The sequence below is a fragment of the Acanthopagrus latus genome, chromosome 16, assembly GCF_904848185.1.
Source record: "Acanthopagrus latus isolate v.2019 chromosome 16, fAcaLat1.1, whole genome shotgun sequence".
Classification (NCBI taxonomy): Eukaryota; Metazoa; Chordata; class Actinopteri; order Spariformes; family Sparidae; genus Acanthopagrus; species Acanthopagrus latus.
Genome location: NC_051054.1, coordinates 14416280 through 14440890, shown reverse-complemented (window position 1 = coordinate 14440890; position 24611 = coordinate 14416280). Strand labels below are relative to the sequence as shown.

Genomic DNA, 24611 nt, shown 5'->3' with positions numbered 1-24611 from the left:
CTTATTTACATGGATAGACAAGGAAATAGCAACTGCACAAAGTTGAGATAGGAGTCACATTAATCTTATCAAGCTCAAGCATAATAAAGGACCCTAAAAATCAACTGCCAACATTATTCTTTAGGATTAACTATAAAGTCTAGCACTAGTCTAGTTTTTAAGCTTCATTAGCTTCAACAACGTGGAGAATGATTTATCCTTTAAGTATAAAAACTGTAAAGAAGAAACACTGACAGCACATACAAGCACTTTCCATTAGGATTAATGTCTTTTAGCCTGTCAAATGTATAGACTAGTCTTTATTTGAGTAATAACTCTTCCTCCTGTTGAGTGTGGCTGCAGGCAGCCACCTCCAATCTTAAGCTTGAGTTGGTGTCAAGGCTGCACTTCTAAAAGGATTTCATGCTTGCAGAGATACAGGCAGAATGACAAACAATGGCAACAATGACAAGAGACCGAAGCAGAGACTGTGTGTCATTCAAAAAAGCTGCTGTTACAAAACAGAGAAAAAATGATCACGATGACAAAACCGGTGTGCAGTAGCATCTCTGCCTGGCCTCACAAAAGAGCTTAGAACACAAAGAAAGAGAATAATAGCAGAACAGTGGAATGAAAGCAAAGGCAGGAGGATAGTACTTAGTCAAAGAGGAGGGAGGGAGGGAGATGGAGAGAGAGAACAGCTAAAGAGGTCTGACCGTCAGTCTGAAGTGGTCTTTATGCTTGCTGTGAACAGCCAGTGCAAAGTGTTGGTCACTGGGTTGTGGGAGACGATTCTCTTCATCCAAGATGTCAAGGACTCCTACCAGCTTTGCTTCCACTAGGTCTGGAAAAGAGTTATATGTATATCAGCATCAGTATCAAAATTCATGTTGAAGTCCAACTCTACAAAATATTTCTTCTCATAGTTCACCCCAAAATCAAAAACAAATTTTTAGTTAATGCATTAATTGTTGTCATAATAAAGCAGTGCACCACTAACTAATAAAGTACTTCATATCAAGAATATGTCTGATAAAAAACTGAAGAAGAAGAAACCGTGCTATATGGATGAAATCATGGATACTCCAGCAATAGTTTAAGAAGGCCTCCCTTTCTTTTTTTGTTTTCTCTTCTTGCGCACTGATTTGCTTAGAAAAACAGCAAATCAGAGTGATTTCTCAAACTGACAGGCTCCACTGCCGATTCTTCACGCTCAAAGCCCGTTGATAGGGGCTGACTAGTTCCAATGGTGCAGGACAGTCTGCAACAACCAGGGAGACAGACAACCACTAACGGCCCTGACACTGACTGACGGTGGAGTGTCAGGGCCCCTAACTGTAAAGCAACGTTATGAAGAAATGTGATCTAACCCTCTCACTGAAGTTACAGAGTGGCTGTGACGGAGACACCATTAAGCCTATTATGTACCATCAAAATAATTGTGAAGCAGGAGGAAAAACAAGTTACATAATGTTGTTTGTCATCTACAAACTGACAATATTTCTAATCTGCAATTTTCCTCTGCTAAAAGACATTTTCAGAATTAACTACAAAACATACAAATCCCTACTGAGTATTTAGGAAGTTATGAGGAGGGAATCATAGGGGTCATTATGAAACAGAAGTTGTAACCATTCGGTTTCTGAATTTGACATTCATTGGAAATTTCCACTGTTTACCATTTATGGATGTGAATATTCAAAACACAAAACATGTTCATCAGGATGCTTGTGTAGCCATATACCTGAATTATTCATACGCCATGCTGTGTTCGGAATATAATCTAATAGCCAAGGACCTCGAAAAAGAATTTGCATGAACAAGCACCTGTGCATAAATCCTGGAGATTGATGAGTGAATTAATGGCCAACCCAAACGGTCATTTGCAAGTCATAAATGTTATTCACGGCTGTCAGTTAACCTCGCACCTGAATAATCATGGCCTTTGAAATACAAATCAAACTGCTTCACCTTGATACGCTGACTACTTCATCCCATTCGTTCGAGGATTCATTCGAGGACGGAGAAAACAAAAACGAGGGGGCATTATTTCTCCGGCTTCTCATTGCACCAAAAGAGGCCATAAAACCTACAAATACTCATTACACTCGCTCACCTCAGACACAAGGATATGCTCAGCTTCTTGGATAATGAGAAGTCGGTATTTTTGTCCCCCCTGACAGGTGTATTTTCGCCCGCTCTGCCGAGGAGCCTAGAGCACAAGGCCTGGCCCAAATGAATGGCATGCGGGTGAGCTGATGTTTCACTTAAACCAACCTCGGCACATTTGCAGCGTGAGTTCAATAGACAGCCGCATCTCTGCCAGACATTTCATGTTTTGCAGCACAAGCTCTCAAATACTTTGTCTTAATGATGTCCCCGGGTGTCACTCGATGGTCCTATTTTTGCTTCAGAAGATTGCCCAAGGTACAGATGCATGTAGATATCAATACACGTACAATCCTACACATGTTTGATTCCTTAAGCTTTAGTCAGATGTCTTATCAACTTGAGAAGGAGATCCTGCTTTATATTTTTTACTTTTACTTGTAGAATGCAATGTATTTTTTCTCTATACTGATCATTTTTGCAGGGAAGTAGGGAACTTTAGAGAACTTAATTTTTTTCTTTTTTAAACTGCACACTTTGAAGATAAAAAGTGTGTTAGAAGGGAGGCTGACACACTTACCTATGCAGTCCTGATTGTCGACATAACGCACCTCATTCACTCCCAGCCCTTCCTTTTGATACAGCTCTTGCTCCTGCACAGACATGTCCAAATGTAAAAAATCAGACCTTCAACAGTATTCTGAGTATGTCCTGATACAAAATTAGTTTACACTTTTTCTGAGTGAATTCTTCCACCTCAGAAAACAAACATGAAAAACATCAACACACCATTCCGATAATGAGAAAAAAGGCCTAAACCAGAATTGAGTCACCTTAATTGGAGACCTTGGAAGAGAATAACGTTAACAGATCACACGAGAGAAACAAGCCTCATCATGTCCCTTGAGAAATTAGCATTCTAATGAGAGAGCGCAGGAAAGACAGAGGGAAAATGTAAGTGAGACAAACAGAGAAGAGAAAGACAGAGAAGCTTAACGTGCCAACCACTTTCTCCTGGCTTGTGAAAGAGTCACTAAGTTTTGCTTGTGACATGACACAGCAGGTTTACCAGGATAAAGAAGTAAAACTTCACAAAATCACCTTAATCTGCTCACCCACCTCTTTCAGAATACGCTCGTTGAAGAACTGCTGAAGCTTCTCATTGCAGTAGTTGATACAGAACTGCTCAAAGCTGTTATGTTCAAAATACTCTAAGAGGAGGAAAAAAAAATAGAAGAAGTAGAAAAAAAACATGTATTTCAATTAATTCTCCAAAATGACATTTTTTGCAAAGCCTGTGTTAATTATGGCAGTCGGGGGAAATTAATTCTCAAGCATGAGTCGTGGTAATGAAGTGTGTGTATGCATTTGGGTGCTTATATTAAGAAACAAGCTGCACAAGGAAGTGTCTCTTTAGTTAATCTTTCTAAACAGATATCTGCATATGAACACAAGCGACAAGAATTTGGTATTAGAGTCATTCTGGTTTCTGTTGAAATCAGAATAGCATTCACTGATCATGTTTCAGAGGCGTTGGTTACATGCACGTACAGTCCAGTTGCAGAGAAGTGCTGTCCTATATCAGATTTTCAGGACATGATTATTATTGGCAAACAAATTCTCAGTAACGATATTTGTGTGATATCAAAATTTGAGGTAAAAAAATGCTCACAATAAAATTCATCTTTAGTGTATTCTCTTTGTTGGCAACTAAGAGTGAGAAAGTCTGTACCATAACTGTAAAAAAAGTGCACAAACACAACAATTGCACTCAATGACCAGATTAACTCATAAACAAAACACACACAAGACCTAATATGTTGATGGATTGTTCACATAATATGATCAAATGTGTACTGTGGTCACGATGTCAGTATTACGTTTTTGAAATCACAGTTATGAATATTGTGCTATTGCTGCATCCCAAATGGAAAGCAAATTCAGCTAAATGCATTGGCCAAATAACATTTTAGCTTTTCAGGTTTCAAAAAGATCTGGAAAGTTGCAGAGACCCACATTTTCAGTTTCTATGTTATGTTATCAGTGGTTGAAAACTACACATTGTATCGAGTTTAACTGAAACATCATAATTTTTTATCTTATGCATTTAATTACCAAATCCAGCGATGTCCAACACCCCGATGAAGTTGGAGGACGTCTCAAAGGGGAAACACTGGTTTACTCGTTTGACCACATGATCAAAGAGGCGGCTGTACACTGCCTTGGCCAGGGCATCCCGGGCATTGTTTGCTTGTTCCACCTTTAGAGGCACCCTGGAGGGAAACACAAAGTGGGGCAGTGAGAGTAAGTCCGAAACTGGGACATGCTGTATTATTTCTTTTTTTCCCTAATCAACCCAATTTTCATGTGGCAGCAAAACTTTAGCTGTGTTGGGGAGATACTTTTTGCTTCATCTCCCTTCTGATCTCCACAGTCAAGCTAGCCACTAGTTTGAAAAATAGGGTTTCTGAGCCAAAGACGATGTCTTATTTTTGTGTAAATTTGAATTTGAACCTTGAACTCTACTAAAGTCTCTAATGGCTCCTCAACACAATTTATAATTAAATTATTTAGAGGGGTTGACTGTATGGACAAAGTGCAGTTCCACAGAGACCCAGAGTTCAACTCAGTTCTCCCAACTGGGAAGAAGGTGAATTTAAAATTAAAATGTCTGTCTTTAACCTCCACCAAAACCCTCATCCATTTCAAACAGAAGCAGACCTCCTAAGCTAAGGCTAAGTAAGTCTGTTCAGCCAGAAAATAGCTTGAAGTCTTAGAAAACACATGAAAACCTTACAATTCATCTCAGTGACAGGCATTTTTATCCACTGCAATGTTCCATATGCACAATCGTTAGAGACTCAGTCATCCCCGATACCATCACATCCAACACCCCTTCTGTAACCCTCACCTCCCAGGGGTAGGTTGGGTCTGTCTGGGGCTTAATGACAATGCCAGGCCCCCTTGGCTCCACCTGCTCCCCAGACACCAAGCCTTTACTGTACTGAAGCCATGCTCGCCTGCCTCTTCAGATACAGGCTGCATTATTTATGTGGAGAAAACACTTCCAGGCCAGGCCAGCATCTGGCCCTCTTGAAATATTAATCTATCAAACCTGGCCCCATCACTCAAACACCCCTTCACAACCAAAGGCGGAGGGTCAATACTGCAATGCATTCAATCATGTAAAATAATCAAAAAATACTCTACATTTGTGCGACTGCATGTCTTTCACTGTTGACTGGTGTGAGTGATTTAGCAGAGTCACAGAGTCTCTGTAAGCAACAATAAGATACTCTTTATGATGACACATAAAAAAAGGCTTAATTCAGTGTCAGGATTTAATCTCATCTTCTTGCACAACAAAGACATCTCAATAATCAGAGTAAACAACAGTTGCTTCTGAAAAATCATTTTATCTCAATGAAAAACATTTACAAACCAAGTTTCAAAGTGTCACTCTGTAGCTCTAGTAGCTAATTGTTCTTACTTGATAACTGTTCCTTTGGCGCCCCCTGCTGTAGTGAGCATGACCCTGGTTGTGAGGCTGACACGTAAATCATCCTGGTCCAGACCGAGCAGGTCAGCACAGTACTCCAGAGTCTGTCCTGACTGATTCTTCAGCACACAGCCACCTGAAACATACACACAAGCCTTCAAAAATCTTCCTACTACAACCTGAAAGAAGATAAGTTATTTCCCTTTTTATCAGTATCCTTATCTGATCCAGAAATATTTTGACTTTTAGAGACAGAATGAGAAAGAACTTGCCAGAAAAAAGAGAAAAACACAGATCTTGGTTTAAGTGGACAAAAAGTAATTATTGATTAGAAAAGGTGGAAAGAATTGGAAAACATGATGGTTCTTTGTTGATATTCAGTATGGCTGAAAAGATAAACAAACGATTTCAATACTGAAAAAAAAAAAAAAACAAAACAAAAAAAATCTCACAGATTATTCTTAAAATGCTGTGATGTTATTAGAGCACCAATCTAACCTGATGAGCTCCCCGTTTCTTCAAAGTCAATGTTGCCCAAATGCAGAACTCCAGCAACCACCCTAAACAGGTCCAGCTTCTCAGTGTCGTCCAGACCGATCTTCTTCATCGCCCCGCACATCCTGTTGAAGTCACCCTGGTCGTCAAGAAGAGGGTCCTTCAGAGCACCGACCTTCAGATGCTGCAAAACACATGCAAGTGAGTCAGAAAGAGTCAAAATCAGAAGACAAACAAAATGATTGAGAATCCAATTCAAATCACGATTTACTCAAACAAGATGCAATCAGCAAATGTGGATCTATGTTCTATATTTTAGCTTTTTCATTAAATGTTGTTCAATATTGAGTAAATCTGATTGTAAATTGAATTGGAAGAGATCCTGGCAACACCCCACACTAAACGAGAAAGAAATGAGACGCTAACTGTAACATGCACTTTGAACGAAACAAGCAAATATGTTACATTAATACGTTTAAAGAGCCTCTGCTAGCAGCACACAGCAAGCGTTCAATCCTGTGCACCGTGAACTCTCTGCTACAGTAGTCTTGTCTTCAAATGCCTTCAAAAGTAATATCTAGCAATATCCTGAGGGCGATGAAAGCTGAAAAAACAGTCATGCTTAGTGAAATTTCTCTCATTACTTGGGGGTCAAGATCATAGATTAATCATACAGTACTATTCAACAAGGGCTGCACTATTATTAAATTTATACTCCTAATTATACGGTAGGAAAAGAAACCATTCATACCTTTAGTACCACGGGGAACAAAATACTTTAATAGTCACCTTTCTCCTATTTTATTCTCAAAAATAGCAGCCATTCAAATTAAAATCTATCTCTAACAAATATTGATTTTAAACTATGGAAAATATACAATAACTGTGCAGCCCTGCACATGAAAAAGCTGAATAAGCAAACACCCTTTGTATGTTTCTATCAAAGCAACACCCAGCCCCAACCGATCCTGGCAGACACATGCAGAGGAAGAGGAAGCATGCACACTTATTTCCTGTTTGCACTACAAACCAGCGAGTCTCAGTGTTTACTTGAGGAAAATATAGGATAAACAAAAGGGAGCACAAAGCCCTGATAAGAAAGGAAAGATCACCTTGTTGTCCTTTATAACATAGACACGTGGAAAGACAGACAGATGTACAATGACTGAATTAGCAACGTATAAATGGCACAGTGTACTTACAATCATGTGGCTTACAGTGCTTCATTAAGTCATCATTAAATCACTGTTATTGATTTTGGAAGAGCATAGTAAGAATGTTAACTAAAGAGCCTTGGACAAACACAAAAAATGGGAAACGAGCATGGAACAGACTTCAATTTTCTTCAATATTTCAAGAGGAAATTACAAATAATGTGCTTTTTTGAAAGATAAATACATAAAGCACTTTAAAGGTTGGACTGGTTGGGTGATAATGAGACTGAATCACTACTAATGTAACACAAGAAGAAAGAAAACAAAATCAAAGAATAGTGGTAATGATTGGCCTCTGCGCTTAATAAAAGTTCCAATAATTGAACTTTGCCTACAAATTAGGCTAAATATATCCATTTTGAGCACATTCATGAGGAGAATTGAAAGCAGCTCCTTTGTTTACCACTTTCTCAGCGGATTTTCCCTAAACTTTGATTACCACGAGGAGATATAATTCCATCATAGAAAACAAGAAGTGAAATTCATGTGCATGTATAATTAGTCCCTGAGAGAGCAGCATGTCACACTTATTCACTAATTGCTTCATGATATTAATTACATATCTCCTGCAGGCTTTGGTGTGCAAACCAAACAAGGCACTTGTTCTTTTTCATGTCATACATAATTAATCTATTACACAGACGTGAACTAATTCTGGTCATGAAATATTCCATATTATTTGTGACCAGTTCCTGCATATCACTCCCCATTTACAGCTGATTTCCTGTAACGTGTTCAGGGATTTGCTTTCTGTCTTGTGCTTACACATCATTGTTGTCTACCTAATCTACCTAAAAGTGTTGCATTATGAAACATTCTTTGCCTTTTTCCCCATGATTTAAAATATGGTGCAATACAACAATCATGTATTAAATTATTAAACCAGAACTGAATGTGACATTACCTCAGGACTCTTACGGTTCTGCATGATTTGTTTATCAGAGTCCTTACTGGCAAAGTATCTGGTGCATCCTCGGTTCAGGTACTGCAATGAAGAAAAAACAGCTTTGATTAATTAAAACACAATTAGTTCTTTGATAAATTAAATCCAGACACAATATAAATGTATTTCACTTGTGGTGGAAAACCTGCTGGGGAGATCTGTATTGATTTTCATCATCTAAAAGATTTACTCTCTGTCTTCCAATATTGCTCCACAGCTGACTAGTAGTGAATCACGTGCAGTAATTGCCTCTGTTGATTTGGGCGTCACCTCAGGGACCTGATATAATGACGCTATGATAAACATCGAGAGGAACAGCTTGAGCTGCTTGTTGTTCTGGTAACTGTTGTTTTGTAGAGCATGTAGGAGAAAATAAAGGCTGGGGTAAACACCTTTATGCTTTCTGAGTTTGCCCCTGCTGAGCTGGTGATTGTATCAAAGAGGGAAAGAATTAAATTGTGAAATATTTTGTTACTGAGGGGATTTTGATTTCACTCGGGAGGACCCTCTGACGTCAACAAAAAGTTCAGGAGACATCTAGTGGTCTACCAAAGTACTGCCAACCAATACCTATTCCAACATAAATAATAATGTTTTAAAATCCATTTAGTTACTTAAAAATCAGCTATCAATGCTGATTTGTGTCTCTTTCAAAAGCCCTGACTTTCATATCACTTCAGAATGGCACAGTGGAGATTATCTACTTATTTTGGTGTAATATGTGTAATATTAGACCCTTGCTAAGCCCGCTGACCCTGAAGCTTTCAGGAGAGTCCAGGTGCAGTTTCTTCTTTATGTCCTCAGATGCCCCAGCACACAGCCGATAGAAGATGTGGTAGTTCCTCTCGTCGTTACTTTGCATGCAAATCCTCGACTTCTCTAGCAAGTAATGTGAGACAAATCCACCTACGACTGCATTCTGGTGACACGAGACAAGAATCAGACCTTAAAAACAGATTTCATAATACATGGTCCACATGCAGTAAATTATATCCTGGAACATACTTAGTTATCTTTTTGTCATCTTTTTTACCTTATCATTGAAGTGAATTTCCACAAACTTTCCAAAGCGACTACTGTTATTATTCCGGACTGTCTTTGCATTTCCAAAGGCCTCAAGAAGGGGATTTGCTGAGATTAGAATGGAAGAAAAACAGAATCATGGTCACTCTGCCTCATACAGGACAAGCAGTATTGAAAGGTTTGAGTTATTGTGTTACCTTCTACAATTCTCTCATCAATATCTTGACCACTTCCATATGTTGTAGTGAGGTATCTGCAGGATGGGGATAAAGTTTAACAATGATTCATATACCTAGTTAATCACCAAAATATAAATGCTACCTAAAAGAGGAAAAGACACACAAAACACAGTCCACAGTTTACATAGTCCAAAGATTATTCAGATTGCCCTTTTTTTATTTACCACATATGTAACAGTAAAGAAGGACTTTTTAAGAATTGCATCAAGTTTAATGTTGATTTTCCCCTTTTTTTTTTTACTGTTTATGTATTTCTTACGAGGTATTTGTGAAGTATTATCAGTAACTCTTGATGCAGTGTACTCAAAACACAGTGTAATACATTGGTTTGGAAAGAAAAGGGAAAAAGGGAAAAGGAAACATCACTCTATCTCCCCATTCAGAGGGGAGGAGACTAAAGATGAGTGTGAAACTAGGATGCAGGATGATTCACGTGAGCTCATACCTGAGAACAAACTTGGTGTTTTCAGTCTTTCCAGCACCAGATTCACCAGAAACTATGATAGACTGGCTCATCTTGAGAACTTTCATGTCCCTGTAGGCTTTGTCAGCTAAAAAAAGAACAAAAATAAAATCAAAACAGTGAACATTCAAGCAAAATAATCAAGAATCAACTTATTGATAATACATTGTGTATGTAGCTGTTAAGTTGTCTTAAAGAATAAAAATGTGAATTATTTTGAGGAGGCTGCTTCTAAAAAATGAGAAAATCACTGTACATTTCACATAAACATTGTTACTTTCACAAGTGGGCTCACAAAACAACATGACTTCACAAATGGGGACTGAAATAATCTATAATTCAAATAAACATCTGTTAGCAAACTCAAAAAATGACAAATTATATTTAATTCTGATAAAGACTAACAAAGGGAAAGGCAGAGTTAAAGTTTCTCATTAGATTTAATTATCTAATAGCCATATACATTACCCCCACGTAATAAACAGTACTTAACAGCTCTCACCTATAGCATAGACGTGAGGTGGCAGAGTTCCCAGGGACTTCCCCCGGTACAACTTGATGGAGTCAGGGCCATAAAGTTTGGGGATGTCATAATAAGGGTTCACAGCTATCAAGATATTGGCCACATAGGTCTGGAAGACACATAAATACATGTATGATTAGAGTCACTGCATTCAGAGAAAGTTAATAAAAAGCAAAAATACTCATAAATAATTGAATAATAAGAAACAACAGAGGTGGAAATGAGCCCAGCCAAGGCTACTGAGACACACCTTAACCTATCTCCCTGTCCTGCTTTTCCCATCTACCAGCTGTCCCTCATTTCCTAAGTGAGGGACTGGGATCAGGATTGGGTTTGCCAGTCTGACTTTATGACCCTTTTCTAGCTTTCCTTCCCTCTTTACCACCTGGTGTTTCTGCCCCAGGGAAAATAAGGATAGGGATCTCTCTCTCCCTCTGTCTTCAACCTGTTATTGTATCTCCTTATGATTCAGATGGATAGTGGTGATTATAGGCCATTGTAAGAGCTCACATATGAAGGATTTGTATACATATATTTGTGCAAATGCAGTATAGAAGGAGAAGAAAACATACATAGATGTGGTCTTTAATGTACCGCACTCTGACATTGTTGAGAAGAGTTGCTTCATTCAAGTACATGAGGGAACCTGAGAGAACAGGGATAAAACAAACATTATTTTTTGGATAATTGACCTTCTTAAGGAAAAAAAACACAAACACATTGTTATGTATGTTGACTTACAGTTGTCTTCTACATGTTTGTTGACATCATCCTCTGCAGGGAAGACTTGACTCATCGGGGCAAGAAATGTCTGCAACACAAACAGATTTTCTTATGGTAACATCTCATTATATCATTTCCTGGATAGACAGACATGCTACGTATGGCTCTACTTATCCTTGCCAACTTTATGTACAAGATTATTCATTGTCTTGTTCTTTGAAAAGGTTTAGACATAAAAACAACTGTTTGTAAGCATCAAAAACGAGGGAGACATATTAGACATCATAAAAAGCTAAGCGAGAATGCACAAACATGAATCATTTATCGTGCTTAAAGATCACAGTAATGATGTTTGGTGCGACATGTTCCCAGGATAAATTAGTTACTGATATTCTCACTCTATTGTTTAAGAGTCTGAGTTAATGGAAATAAACTCAATGGAACAAGCCGGCTGTGAGAGAAACAAGGGGAGACATGGCAGGGTAATGAATAATTTGGTGGGAGAGCAACCAGATCTGAACACCTGAGTGAGTGAGTGAGTGAGTGATTGTATGCAGTGTGTGTGTGTGTGTGTGTGTGTGTGAGTGTGTGAGTGGTAGAGAGGAGATGATGGTGGCGCTCTGGGCTGATCTTGTAAGAGCCAATCAAGTCAATCAGACCATGTGACAATATTAGAGCAGAACAATGGCTGCATCTGAATATTCCCTGTAATAAACACTCCTTTACTCCATCTTCACTGCACTCCTTTTATTAATACCACTGTTTGTGTGTGTGTGTGTGTGTGTGTGTGTGTGTGTGTGTGTGTGTGTGACCCAGTCTGTTCTACGATGCATGGTTTATTACAACAAACAGGCTTAAACAGAATCTGCTTTGTGTGCCTGCGCAGTGGCTTGGCTCAATCTGGACATGCCACATTCACAATAATAACCATGTGAGAAATGTCTGACCAATAAATATTGACAAAGAGGAAGAGGCAGTCAGGCTGAGGGTTTTATACTGAGCCTAGACACTAATGAGCTCCACAGTGTAGTAAAGAGGATAATCAATGGGCCTTTCATTCCCTTGAGAACGAGTTTATGCCTCACAGTGTGTGATCAAAGTTCAGAGCTGTTCCAACTTCAAATACCATCTCCTTGTAGAACAACTAACTAATATGGTTCATCAAGGGTAATTTGGTTTGGTGTGGAGTCTTGGGTTATAAGTAATACAACCCTAATACTAAAAAAGGGTATTAAAAACAATATTATTACATTCCACAACTTTCACAGTCTTTTGTCACCCTTCTCCCAACTTGTCTGAAACATGTTGCTCACATAAAATTAAGAATAAATATACATTTACAAAACTCAATGGAGTTGATGAGGTAAAATATTTAATGTATTGTCCTTGCACTGCTTTAAACTGAGTATATGTCTAGCTGATGTTTCACTCAATGTCCAATGGAATTTGGGTTGTATTATGCACTTATCTGTCATTTGGGACTATATTGCAATCCAAACACAAGGTGTTCTGACTACTTTGTTATTTAAACAGGGTAGGTATTGTGGCAGTGAGCAAATGTATTTTCATGAGCATAACCCATTTTAACCAGAGACGTACTGTATAGGGCTGGACTGAATACCAGATCAAGAGAAATGTAAAGCCATCACACCCAGTAATAGACCACTCTCATTGTGGACATTTTTCACTGGTCAAACACAGGTGTAAACAATAAAATAGATAACGGCTTAATAAGATTTAGCTGCTTCAGTTTCAGGGTCCGGGAAACTTTTCACAGCAGACAGTTTGTATTCCCGAAGTAGGGAAAATACAGGTTTCACCAACAGTGTTAACAATGGCTCCATTCTATTACATGTCCCAGAAAGCCATGTCAGTGAATGAGAATGCACAACAACAGAGGCCGCGAACAAGCTCATCTTTATTACATGCAGCCATCATTAATGTTATAAATTCCATCTGTGCTTTCCCTGGGTCTATTGTGATGGCTAGCTCACTGGTGACTCACAGTGACCCTTTAACATAGCTGAGCCATGGTTAATGTCATTAGTAACATTTGTCCCTTTGCTGAAAAGCCAGAATGTATACACATTAGCTGTGAGAACGTTTCCAACAAACAAATGCAGGGGCAACTGTTGGAGTACGTGTCTGTTGTGAACACCAGAGGCCTGCTTGCTGGGGACATGTGACGGCTCAGGTGTAACAGGTGGCCTTTACCTCCTAATGAGCAGCTCTCCCTCTAGGCAACACTATCAGTGCACCTGCTGCTGCTCTCTTTATTTATTCATCTCTCTGTACATGTGGTCTCTCATGTTTCTAGCATTTTACACATTGTTGTGCCAACGCCTTTCTACCTGAAATGGCACTTTAGACAGACCGCTACAGGATTACAGAAAATTTCAGCTTTAAATATTATTCTTGTACGTGATCTTCTGAATGAATGTAGCTGTGTATGCTGTGGGCACTCTCCTGGGATTAAGGTAAACAACACGCAATTTATGCTCTCATTGAATGAGCAATTTTCACAACAAATTGCAGAGCCACTTGAAAGGAAAGCTCATTTTCCCAGTAGGCCCTACTTTGCCTGTAAATGGAAAGCTGTACTCGGCTGTGTGCATGTGCCTGTGAGTGTGTTTCTGTGTGGTGACCCACCTTGCCCCTCTGGTTCAGTGGTTCTATGGTGAGCGCGTCGGCTCCTATGTCAACGATCATGCCCAGCTGGAACCCGTCGGTGGGGTGGGGCGCCCACACTGGCTTCCCATCCTCCATGGCTTGCCTCCAGTCAGCACGACCACACAACTGGGACAGGGGAGTGAGAGGAAACATAAACAAAAGGACATATGTGTCTTCAAATGCAAATTATAGTACACACATTTGCATTTTTTACTGAAGGATATCAAACAAACAATTTGCCTCGAAGCCAGGCCCACTGCCTGCTCCCCAAGGCTTGTATAGCTACACAATGAGTATTTCACATTTTCTTCACAGCTGACAAATAGGTTCAGCTTTTTGGTTTGGTTTCGGCGTTAGTGGTTTAACAACTGAGAAAACATAAATCCCCCATGAGGGTCGTTTCTCTCGGTCACTTTTTTTTTTTGTTAAGCACCTGTCAAATTTGCATGGCAGCATTTTCCTAAACTTTAACTATAACTCACAACTCATGAAATCTTCAAAACACAATATTTTGTCTGTAAATGTCATCTTTTACTTGACATAGAGACTGATATCAAAGATGATGACGAGATGAGAATGATTTTACCATCAAACTGATCTCTAGAGGCATTTCTCAGTCATTTGCATTATGTGATTCAGAACTGACCTGAACTGACTGTCTGCTTCACTTTCCATTATCCTGCTATTCCTTCACTGATCTTGTCAGAGAGGATTTTCTACTGGAACACGACTGGGGTTGTCTCTCTTGTGAGGACAACACTACCTCAAGTGACCTGGGATGGTAAACTGCCCAGCCAAACAATTCAGTCTGTAGCATCTCAAGTCCTTCACAGTATTTTTGGCCTGCACAAAGACCAAGCTAACACAATCAAACTGTGACATTTTTTTCCGGTGCACTTGCTGAGTGTATACTATATAAGTCAAGAACCACCTGGGCATAATTTGTAAGTCTAATGCGTTGTTACATATGACAATGAAGGTCGAAATTCTCTAGTTGAAACTCCCAACCTCCGATCTCAATGTGTTCCAGGTGTATTCCAGGCTGTACTCTGTATTTGACTGCAGCATTTGGACCAGACAGATGTAAACTACAACCAAGTTGATCACCTCAGCCTGAATCTTGTGTTAACAATCTGTATTTTTGAACGCATGTCATCAACGCTTCTTGAAAGTTAATCCTACAACCACAGCAAAGCAAAAATGCTGACGCTATACTCGAGTATCCTATTAGCTGCAGGGATTGAGGTCAAACGCCATCAGGGGTGGGTGGTAGAAACTGCTGATGCATCTTTCAGTAAGGACTCAAACTTACACAGGTATCAACAGGTACATCAACTCAGCATAATGGTGGATCCACCCTTGGGAGAGACATGTGATGGTAACCTGTAGTGACTATCGCTATTATTGCTTTTTGGACCTAGATGTGGCAAGATAACAATGATCCTGTATTTTTCACATCTTTTGTTACATTACTGGCATTAGATCTACAGCTCAGTTGACAAGAAATAGGAAACTTAAAGATGATTTTTGAATTTTTGATTCTGTTGAGTTAGATAAAAAATAATTTGCAAGACCAGTCGACCATTTCTTTCTTACTCATCTAAAGAGCTCCTTGCATGTTATTGCTCACAGTAATTAACCAAAAGCACAGCAAGCAGACTTTGGCTTGCTCCCTGGCTTTTCCTCCAGGGTAATTTCCAATCAGTCACTCACTGTCAGGACTTTGTAACTCAGGGCTCGAACAATAAAATGGAAATAAAAGTACAGTTACTGATATGGGTATGTTACGAATTTTAACAAAGGAGACATTATCACAGCTTTCAGTGTAAGTCTATAAAAGATAACCCAAGCTGCCACGCTGTTATCTCAGTTTATTGTTATGTAGTCCATCTATTATTGGAGAAATAATCTTTATTTACAATAGATGTCTTTGCTCAGTGTGGGTTAATGGCCAAGAGACATGATGATTTCACACATCAAAGGACCGACCCACCATCAAGGCCCAAGCTAGTGAGAGTGTATTTTACTGTAATGTTGAGAGGTTTAGTTGGACAGTTGGTGGGATTTCCTGGATCATTGTGGTCGTCCTGTGCAGCTTTTGTAGCTTACCCTTGTGACCAAAGAACAGGAACAAGAATTCTACTGTGACTGATGGCAAAAATTTGTGTTCAGTTAAGTGAATATCTGAGTAGATGGTGGAGTGATAAAGTGCAATAAAACTTCTTTTTGGCATCCATGTTGCTCCCCTCAGTCTGACATGACGCACATGAACACACCGTAGGCGCAAAACTGACTTCCCAACTCAGGAAATGGGACAGCACGTGAAGGCAGCATTAGATACTAAAGGCTTTTTAACCTTGGTTGTAGAAAGCAGAGCCAATGAATTGTCTTCACACTGACCTGATGCAAACCACTGTCACTCAAAAATCCAAAAACCAACCAAAACAACCCAACACAAATCTGATTGTACACGATTCACTAGAGCAGGCTGCAAGTTAAACAGGCATATCTGCAACTTACACAACTGTGTGTGTGTGTGTGTGTGTGTACACTACATAGATGGCATTTGCAAATTTGCACCATTGTTCATTTAGTTATAAAACCTGTAAGGAGGGCTGTTTGATAGTGACTTGACACAGCATACTTCAGCATTCAAACCACATTCAAACATAATCAGGAGTTTAAGAAATGCACCAGAAGGAGAGAGGATAAGATTACTTTCCCAGTTTGTTATCTTCAACCTTCAAGTGTAAGATCAAGGCTGGGGAGGGGGGGATCCTAAAGACTGTCTTAGTTAGACGACTGATAACTACAAAGCTTTTCCACAGCTCCCTACTTCAGCCCAAGTTTAATTACAGGAAAAACACTCAAGTTCAAAACAAATTCTAAATGACCACACATCATGATATATTAAAAACAATTACATCTATTTTATAGTCTCTGGCTTTGAAATTTACCAAGAGCTTTGGGATTCTCATGCAACTTTCAAAGAAACCCCCCAAACAGTCTGGCATATCACTCAGGCAGATGGCCTTCTGCCCATCCGTGAACATCACAAACCAAAGGGATCACTGACAAAACACAAACCAGTCCCTCATGAGTAACTGACTCTGCAGCCCTAAATCCTCTTAGTGTTTGACCTTAATCCAGACAGGGAGGTGAGACTGAGAACCAAGCCTGGCAAATAAAAGTCAGTGATCAATTGCAAAATGGTGCAAATCTGAACACAGTGACACATACGGTGCACACACACACACACACACACACACACACACACACACACACACACACACACACACAGAAGCATGAGGGGACACTGGCTCAAATTTGAAGCAGGACACAAACACACACACACATCCACGCCTCTTGTTTCCTGCCTCTTGCTTCCTGTTCTCTACCAGGCGAAAAGGGGACACGGAAAACACATTGGGTATCGACAACAGGCCAATAGGATGAGGGGAGATGTACGGAGAGGTCACACTATATGAAAAAACAAAAAACAAAAAAAACAACAACATAGCAGATTACTTGAATAAGAGGTGCTGACTTTGATGAGGCTGTGATGAGGAACACAAACAGGAGGTGGAAGTTAACACTCGCATTTAGTAAGACAGTCAAACTAAAAATAAAAATGAATACATATTATTCAACCATCAGGTTACATATAGTATCTGAGATACTATGAAAATAGCAAAACTGCTAGTTTATATTGAGACATAACAGTTATAGGCTACTCTTGTGATGCCATGCAGGTGAGAATGGGTGGAATATGTCCTTTGCTACGGTGACTTTTAAAGGAAACCTCATAATTAAACGACTCCAAACTAAAACTAACTGTAATATGTCCCATATAAATAAACCTCTGTTGGAGAAACCTACACTGGACTAATGCGAGCAAGTGCTATTCATCTATTTATATGATTAGCGTGTCGCTGTAGCTGCTCTCGCTCCATCCATTTTACTGTAAAGATCATTCAGTGTACCTCGAGCTGTGTCCGACTAGCTACTCGTTCAAAAAAAAAAAAAAAAGTCAAAGTTAGACAAAAGACACTTACGACTCGTTTCCTTCAGACAGTCAAATATTCGTAAAGGGCGACAAAGACGACTTGTAAGCCCGTCATACGGATGTGTAGTTGCAGTAGTCCAACTTCAGCCGCTGTCTGTCGCCGGGACAGTGGAGCCGGACGGAGCCGCGGGCTGTCTGCACTACAGGCGGCGCAGGTGACGTCATCCCGACTGTACTCAAGCGAAGGTGCGTTGAAGTGCTGCTCGTAAGGTCCCGTGTCAGGTAGATATGCATATATTTTTTAATAATCACTGGCTGTGTTTTTATGCAGTAGAGGGGACAAAGGCATTTGGACGGTAAGGTCCGTTTTTTGTTTTAATTATTTAACACAATAAATATCTATTATCTAAAGCGTGTCTTTATCGCCCTAACAGTTTTATTCCCCTGAACACACTGCTGTGACATTTGAAAGCACCTTACAGGTGAGCATGTTACTTTTGTTGTAACGTCCAAATTTAAAGGTGCACTGTGTAGTTTTGGGGACAAACATTTAATCAGAGGACAAGAAAGATATTCAACTTTTTATTCAAAAGCTGGTTTATTCAGTTATGCGGGACATAAATATTTCTGAGTTTGTATTATCACACATTTTGAGTATGAATTCCTTATCCTAAATGACATAGTGCCTCTTTAAATATATTGCGGCAAAGACTTAAAAGACAAACAAAATATACCTCTCTCTGGTAACCATCTAGATGGTAATTTTGAACCATGTATTACACATTTTTCTGTATGCCACCGTGAGGAATATTTCATTTCACTACTCGTGGACCATACAGCATGTTTGCTTAGTCACAAAAACTTAGTTAGAGGATAAACTGACCACACAACTGCTCCACTGTCTGCAATGAAACGACTGCAAACGCTGCCTTGAGAGTCATGAATATTTAAGAGGCAGGTAATCTAAAACTTTTGGGGGGATTTTTGAAGGAGACACCTAATCCACCATTGAAAGCCACCATTGGGTTTGTAAATCTAATTAGGATATCTGATCCCTCCTGTATTGGACCGTATCTGATTACTGAGTCTAGATGACAGCATGTAAACATCAGCATGACATTCTTTGCCCACAAGTCATCCTAAATAATATGCAACAAAGACAAGCAACAACTGACTACATCAAATGGTGACATATCTTATTTGGGGATCTATAAAACATCTACAACTATAGTATAGTTATGAAAGGAAATGTTTTTTTTTTTATTCCTTTTGATTCTGGTCATTAGAAAAAAAAAACGAGGATTTAAGTCTGTTTAAAGCCTAAACAAATATAGTGTTGTTTTTTTATTATTATTATTATTCTGGGAAAACAAACAAACAAGCAAAAAAATAAAATAAAAATAAATTGAGAAATAGATGGACGATCCAGATCAAGTAGTTCATGTGCAGGGCCACTAGTGTTTAGTTACATGGACAGTGGCTCCCTCAGGTGGCCACAAAGAGGACACACAGCTCTGTGTATCTGAAGCCAAATCCCAAACCAATTAACTTGCCTACAGGACGGTAGAGAGGAGAGAAAAAGAACAGGAGCGACACACTGGAGAGCTGATCAGCACAAGGAACCAGTGCGCTCTGGGGAAATGATGCAGCAGCAGAGATGCAACACAAGCAAAGTAAGGATTCACTCTTAGACACACAGTTATGTAACACTTACAGTCATGGCTTGGGCAATATGATGATGATAAAGTCAACATCAGTGGCATATCATATGTGAAATAAAAAATGAATGTTAGAAATGTGCACTTTAAGTTTAAGGTAGAAGCTGCAGTACCTCTATTGTTCCTGAAGGACACACACATCAATATGCAACTAAGGACTTATAATCTGATAATATAAATAAAAGTAAAAATATATAATAAATCTTACTTCTTGAGAAGAACACTTCTCATATTCCACTATCAGCACAAAAGTTGTGCTTTTATTTATATATTGAGGTCTATTTTATTGAATTGTTTCTGTTATATCCAGCAGTGTTTATTCAGCAGTGTCATGAAAGTATCCAAAAGTCTTGCTTGAGTATAATGGAAGAAATTGTGTTAAACCATATTTAAAATCTGATTGCTGATAAAACAAATTAATTTAAAACTATACCACTCTGGCACTGATGCAGCATGCAACCTGCAAAGTAACTAGTAACTAAAGTTATAAAAATAAATGTTGTGGAGTAAAAAGTACATCAGCCTCCAAAATGTATTGACGAGAAAGAGTATAAAAGAGCAGCAAATGGAAATACTCAGGTACAAGTACCTCAAAATTGTACTTGGGGGCATTTATTGAGTACATGCACTTTGTTACATTCCATTACTGCATTGTTTATTTAAAATAAATTACATAACCTGATGGATATTGCAGTTACTTGATGTCATTTTTGAAAAACGTCATGTTAAGTAAGTTGTTTGTAATCACATTACACAGATCATAAAGCTGGCACACTCACACTGTTTAACATCTATGCTGAAATGCCACCGTCATCACACAAATCATTATCATATATTATTAATGAAAGAATATAATAAGCAGACTAAGGAGACACAGGTAGTGAAGTGTAGGAGGCTGTGGCTGTTTATATGAATATGAATAATGAATGTAATACTGCTGTTATCAGTTGGAATGATGTTTGACATTCATTCCAATGTTGTTTGTTTGCAGATTGACCTGCCTTCCAAATATCTTATAAGGTCTGAAGATGAGTCAGCGTATTCACCGGCCCCTCTGCTGTCAATCACTCGGCTACTTTCCCAGCCAATTATCTGTCGGGCCCCAGCTGCTTTGGACTTTATCTGTGAAGTGTTTATGAAAGTCCTATCACACACGCACTCTGTGGTGCCTGCGCAGGAACATGAAATGCTTCTGTAGGACCACCAGTGTTCAAAGCTCCTGCAAGTCTTTTGCAAGCTGGCGATACCTCTCTACCCCTGTCTGGAAATAGCTCTACAGGTAGGCCATCCACATTTTTAAACTGCACTGTACTGTTAAACGCAAGATAACTGTTTTGTTTGTCAGGGTGGTGAAATGTGTTCTTCTATAGGTGTTGCCAAGTTTATGACGAAAAATATAAATATGACTATGCATGTTTTTATTTTGGTTTCTATCAAAGCTATTTATATACGAATGAATTCATCTAGATGATATGTATCAACTGTTTTAAAACAGTTTTTAAAACTTGTATCTGTGATATTAAAAACGTGTGGTGTGCGTTTTTGTGGCAACCAAGAATTTCTCAAGATGAAGAGCTAATTGCATATATGTGTGTGAAACATATGCTACATGTGTTCACATTAAAATGGAATGTTTGCTTATTGCAGTAGGGTGTGCTCTGTCAGGAATTCAGTCGCTTGCAAACTGTAAGTGATGGCGCATGCATGGTGGTGCATCGCCGTTTACTTCGGAGTCCTCTGTTTCTGTTATGAAATACAGTATTATTGTGAAGATCTCCACAGCCATTCTCTGGTTATTTGTTAAATGATTTGTGTGCTTTTACTCGCTGTTTGTTTCTACCAGTGTAGCCCACCGACCAGCCCATGTAAAGGATGATAGGAGAGAAGCTGTTAGTGTCCATAGTTCTGATGTCTGTGCTGAGTTTACCGATGCTGCAGACATCCTATGGAGAGCACTTGGCAGAGGAGTCTTGCACTGTTCAGATCCTGGTCCCTGGACTCAAAGGCAGGCTATTCTACTTAGTTTCTGGCACATAGACCATGCAAATAAAACCTTGAATAGCATCAGATTCCTGTTTTCCTCTTTTTCTTCTTCCACAAAAGGAGAACCAGGAGAGAAGGGACAAAAAGGCGCACCGGGGAGACCAGGAAGAGTCGGCCCTCCTGGAGAGATCGGTATAATTTTATTGCACTTGCAACTGCAGATATTTTTGTTTCTCAGTGTCAGTAAAACCGATGCATCCTCCTCCTCATTTTCTAAGTTGAAAAAAAAAAGAAAAAAGAAAGTGGGTTAGAGATCACATTGCTGGGGCTGATAATGTGCTGTTACATCACTGCCAGGCCGTCCAGAGACGGCCAAGTGTTTACATTTGGGTGAGAGGTTGGAGGAGAAATGATCTGAAGAATCCACTGCGGCGGACAAGTGTTTACTGAAGACCTTAATGAGCAGTGAAGGGTGCTTACATACTTTTTAAAGGAGATTACACAGACTCAGCATTTTAATTAACATGGAAGTAGTGGATCATTTAATTCTAATTTACTTTAAGGTGCAAAGCATTTGTCTTACAAGAGAGTCAACAGCTTTTTCAAGTGGACTGCATGGTACTAAAATATTTTTCTTTTCAGGTCAACCTGGGCTCAAAGGCCAGAAAGGCATAATGGGACGTTATGGAAAAGTGGGCCCAAGTGGAATGAAAGGTAATTAAAAAAAGAACTGAAATATACTTCACATGCAGCTGTGCATGAACAAATTAAGTGAAGTATATTTCATGTCTTATGAATAATTACCCTTCAAATCACAGGGGTAAAAGGAGACATGGGGGATCCTGGTCCAAGGGGCCCTAATGGAGATCCAGGTGAGATATTAAACCATGTTATTCAGTTTGTCGAACAGATTACTGCAGGATTAGACGGCTGCGTTTGGGTGAAACTGGAGAACTAATTAAGACAGCCGTGAGGTAATCCCCCACATTTTTGCCTTATCAGGTGTTCCATGTGAGTGCACACCAATCAGGAAGATGATTGGAGAAATGGACATTCTTGTGGCGCAGCTCTCCTCGGAGCTGAAGTTCATTAAAAATGGTATGATCTTAGAGCACTCTTCATTCATTCTACCTGTGTGTTTCGCAGCCCAGTCGGCAGAATGAAACGCTGGTGTTTTACGTTGCAGCAAACCATTGAAACACTAAATTTTTACATGGCTACACAGCACGGCGAGACCACTGCCAAGTGGGGACAACTAATCAAAGCAGCATTTCAACATTTGTACATGCAAAATTACAGGATATTTTAAAATGCCTGGACAATTTGCAGCCATGTTTTCGGTGACAGAACCGGATGTTATCCTTGCTCTTACCAAGCGTCTTTTATGCCTGAATCTAACCAAAGTGATTGAAACTTTACTTTTTAGTCTGATGCTGATAGAAATATAAGGAAGAAAAAAAAATCCAATATCAATATCACTATGTAAGTCAAAATACACACATTTTTTGCAGTGAGATTCTAATCTCGATGAGGCTATTATGCAGTTAAAGCAACATTATGTAGAATTCGGCATTTTGTGCAATTTGGTGCCCCCAGCAGGATCTGTTTGCAAAAAAAGAGTTTTCTTATTGTTCAGCATTAACGCCAAAACCACAATAACTGTGATAACCCAATATCACCTGATAATATCTCCAACCATAATATCGCCAGGCTCTAATTGTCGTGACATAAACATTCAAACAAAACATAAAGAAATGTAAAGTTACAACATCTCACATATAACATTTCAACGTATCCATGGTTTGCAGAAACATTCTTTGCTAACATTTAACTCCTTTATCATCAGTTAATGTATCTGTGCTACTGCCTCACCTCCTGTCCTAATAGAGCTGCATATGCTGGGCACGTCAATGTGAAATTTATAGAAATACAAGTGCTCATTTTTCAGCACTGCCCTCCCCTGCAGCTGTTGCTGGCATAAAAGAGACAGACAGTAAGGTCTATCTGTTGGTGAAGGAGGAGAAGCGATACACCGATGCGGAGGCCTACTGTCAGACGAGGGGAGGGCACCTGGCCATGCCCAAGGATGAGGGAGCCAACGTGGCCATCGCAGGGTACATAACCGAGGCGGGCCTCAACCGGGTCTACATCGGCATTCACGACCTGCAACGCGAGGGCGTGTTCACCTACGTGGATCTCTCTCCCATGACCACTTTCAGCAAGTGGAGGAAAGGGGAGCCCAACAACGCCTACGATGATGAGGACTGTGCTGAGATGGTGGCCTCCGGGGAGTGGACAGATGTGGCGTGCCACCCCACCATGTATTTTGTTTGTGAGTTTGACAAAGACAGTGTCTGAGTCCAGCCTCCGCTAAAGAGACTGCCTAAAGAATGTATAGATATAATGGAACTCGAGTTAGATGTGTTGTTTGTGCTTTTTCCTTTATCTGTAAATAGGATGACAGAAGGACATGCAAGCTGTGCAAACTAGTATATTTTCTACATTTTCTCTATATCCTATAAGCTCATAAGCTATTTATTTTCTTAACTCGCAAAGCATTCAGACTTGTTGTTCTTTAGTGAGGTTTTTACTTATCTTAAGTACACCCTTGATCTCATACTCTGAGTTTACATTCAAACAGCACGCCAGGCAATGAACTGACTTTTTTATGTTATGTTATGCAAACTATCCGCTGCAACGGTGCCATCAACAAACAAGACAAACAGGCCAAGTGTAGAAGGCTGCGGTACGTGCATGAAAAATGAAATTAAAGGAAGATTTTGGTTCCAGTCGGGTGTTTTTAATCAGAGAAATTGAATACGATATTCATCCTGTATTCATATACATGTTATAAGTTATGTGGTGGTTGCTGTAAAAAATAAATTTTAACCCATTATTATTATAAAAAGAGAGACAGTGTCTGTGCATTGCTTTCTGCCCCCAGAGCTGATGTAGTGCAGCACATGATACAAACACAGCAGACAGTCTCCACCCGGTGGATAAAGATTGTACTGCACTGTAGCA

The 24611-nt window shown here is 39.4% G+C and overlaps 2 protein-coding genes across 3 annotated transcripts in view; one reads left to right on the top strand and one right to left on the bottom strand.

Annotated features, from left to right (window-relative positions):
- myo6b (myosin VIb) overlaps positions 1-18075 on the bottom strand; it is a 39280-nt gene extending 21205 nt beyond the window's left edge. Inside the window, exons 1-16 of the mRNA XM_037071695.1 lie at positions 17936-18075; positions 13860-14006; positions 11229-11298; positions 11060-11133; positions 10467-10596; positions 9947-10052; positions 9460-9515; positions 9273-9370; positions 8994-9158; positions 8201-8281; positions 6086-6266; positions 5579-5723; positions 4204-4361; positions 3208-3299; positions 2669-2741; positions 696-823 (exon numbers count right to left, since the gene is read on the bottom strand). Of these exons, the coding sequence (XP_036927590.1) occupies positions 696-823; positions 2669-2741; positions 3208-3299; positions 4204-4361; positions 5579-5723; positions 6086-6266; positions 8201-8281; positions 8994-9158; positions 9273-9370; positions 9460-9515; positions 9947-10052; positions 10467-10596; positions 11060-11133; positions 11229-11298; positions 13860-13976 (1674 nt within the window). The 5' untranslated portion in view covers positions 13977-14006; positions 17936-18075. The remainder of the gene's footprint in view (positions 1-695; positions 824-2668; positions 2742-3207; positions 3300-4203; positions 4362-5578; positions 5724-6085; positions 6267-8200; positions 8282-8993; positions 9159-9272; positions 9371-9459; positions 9516-9946; positions 10053-10466; positions 10597-11059; positions 11134-11228; positions 11299-13859; positions 14007-17935) is intronic.
- Positions 18044-24480, top strand: colec11 (collectin sub-family member 11). 2 transcript variants are annotated; one of them, XM_037071694.1, is made up of 11 exons: positions 18044-18132; positions 18218-18242; positions 18321-18368; positions 19446-19559; positions 20596-20883; positions 21448-21609; positions 21708-21779; positions 22230-22301; positions 22406-22459; positions 22590-22685; positions 23554-24480. In XM_037071694.1, exons 6-11 carry the CDS (start codon positions 21477-21479, stop codon positions 23943-23945), a joined length of 819 nt encoding a protein of 272 aa, XP_036927589.1. In that variant the 5' UTR covers positions 18044-18132; positions 18218-18242; positions 18321-18368; positions 19446-19559; positions 20596-20883; positions 21448-21476; the 3' UTR covers positions 23946-24480. The 2 variants fall into 2 exon arrangements, with proteins under 2 accessions (XP_036927589.1, XP_036927588.1); XM_037071693.1 differs by lacking the exons at positions 18044-18132; positions 18218-18242; positions 18321-18368 and having other exon boundaries at positions 19430-19559; positions 23536-24480.
- Positions 24481-24611: the final 131 nt, after the last annotated feature.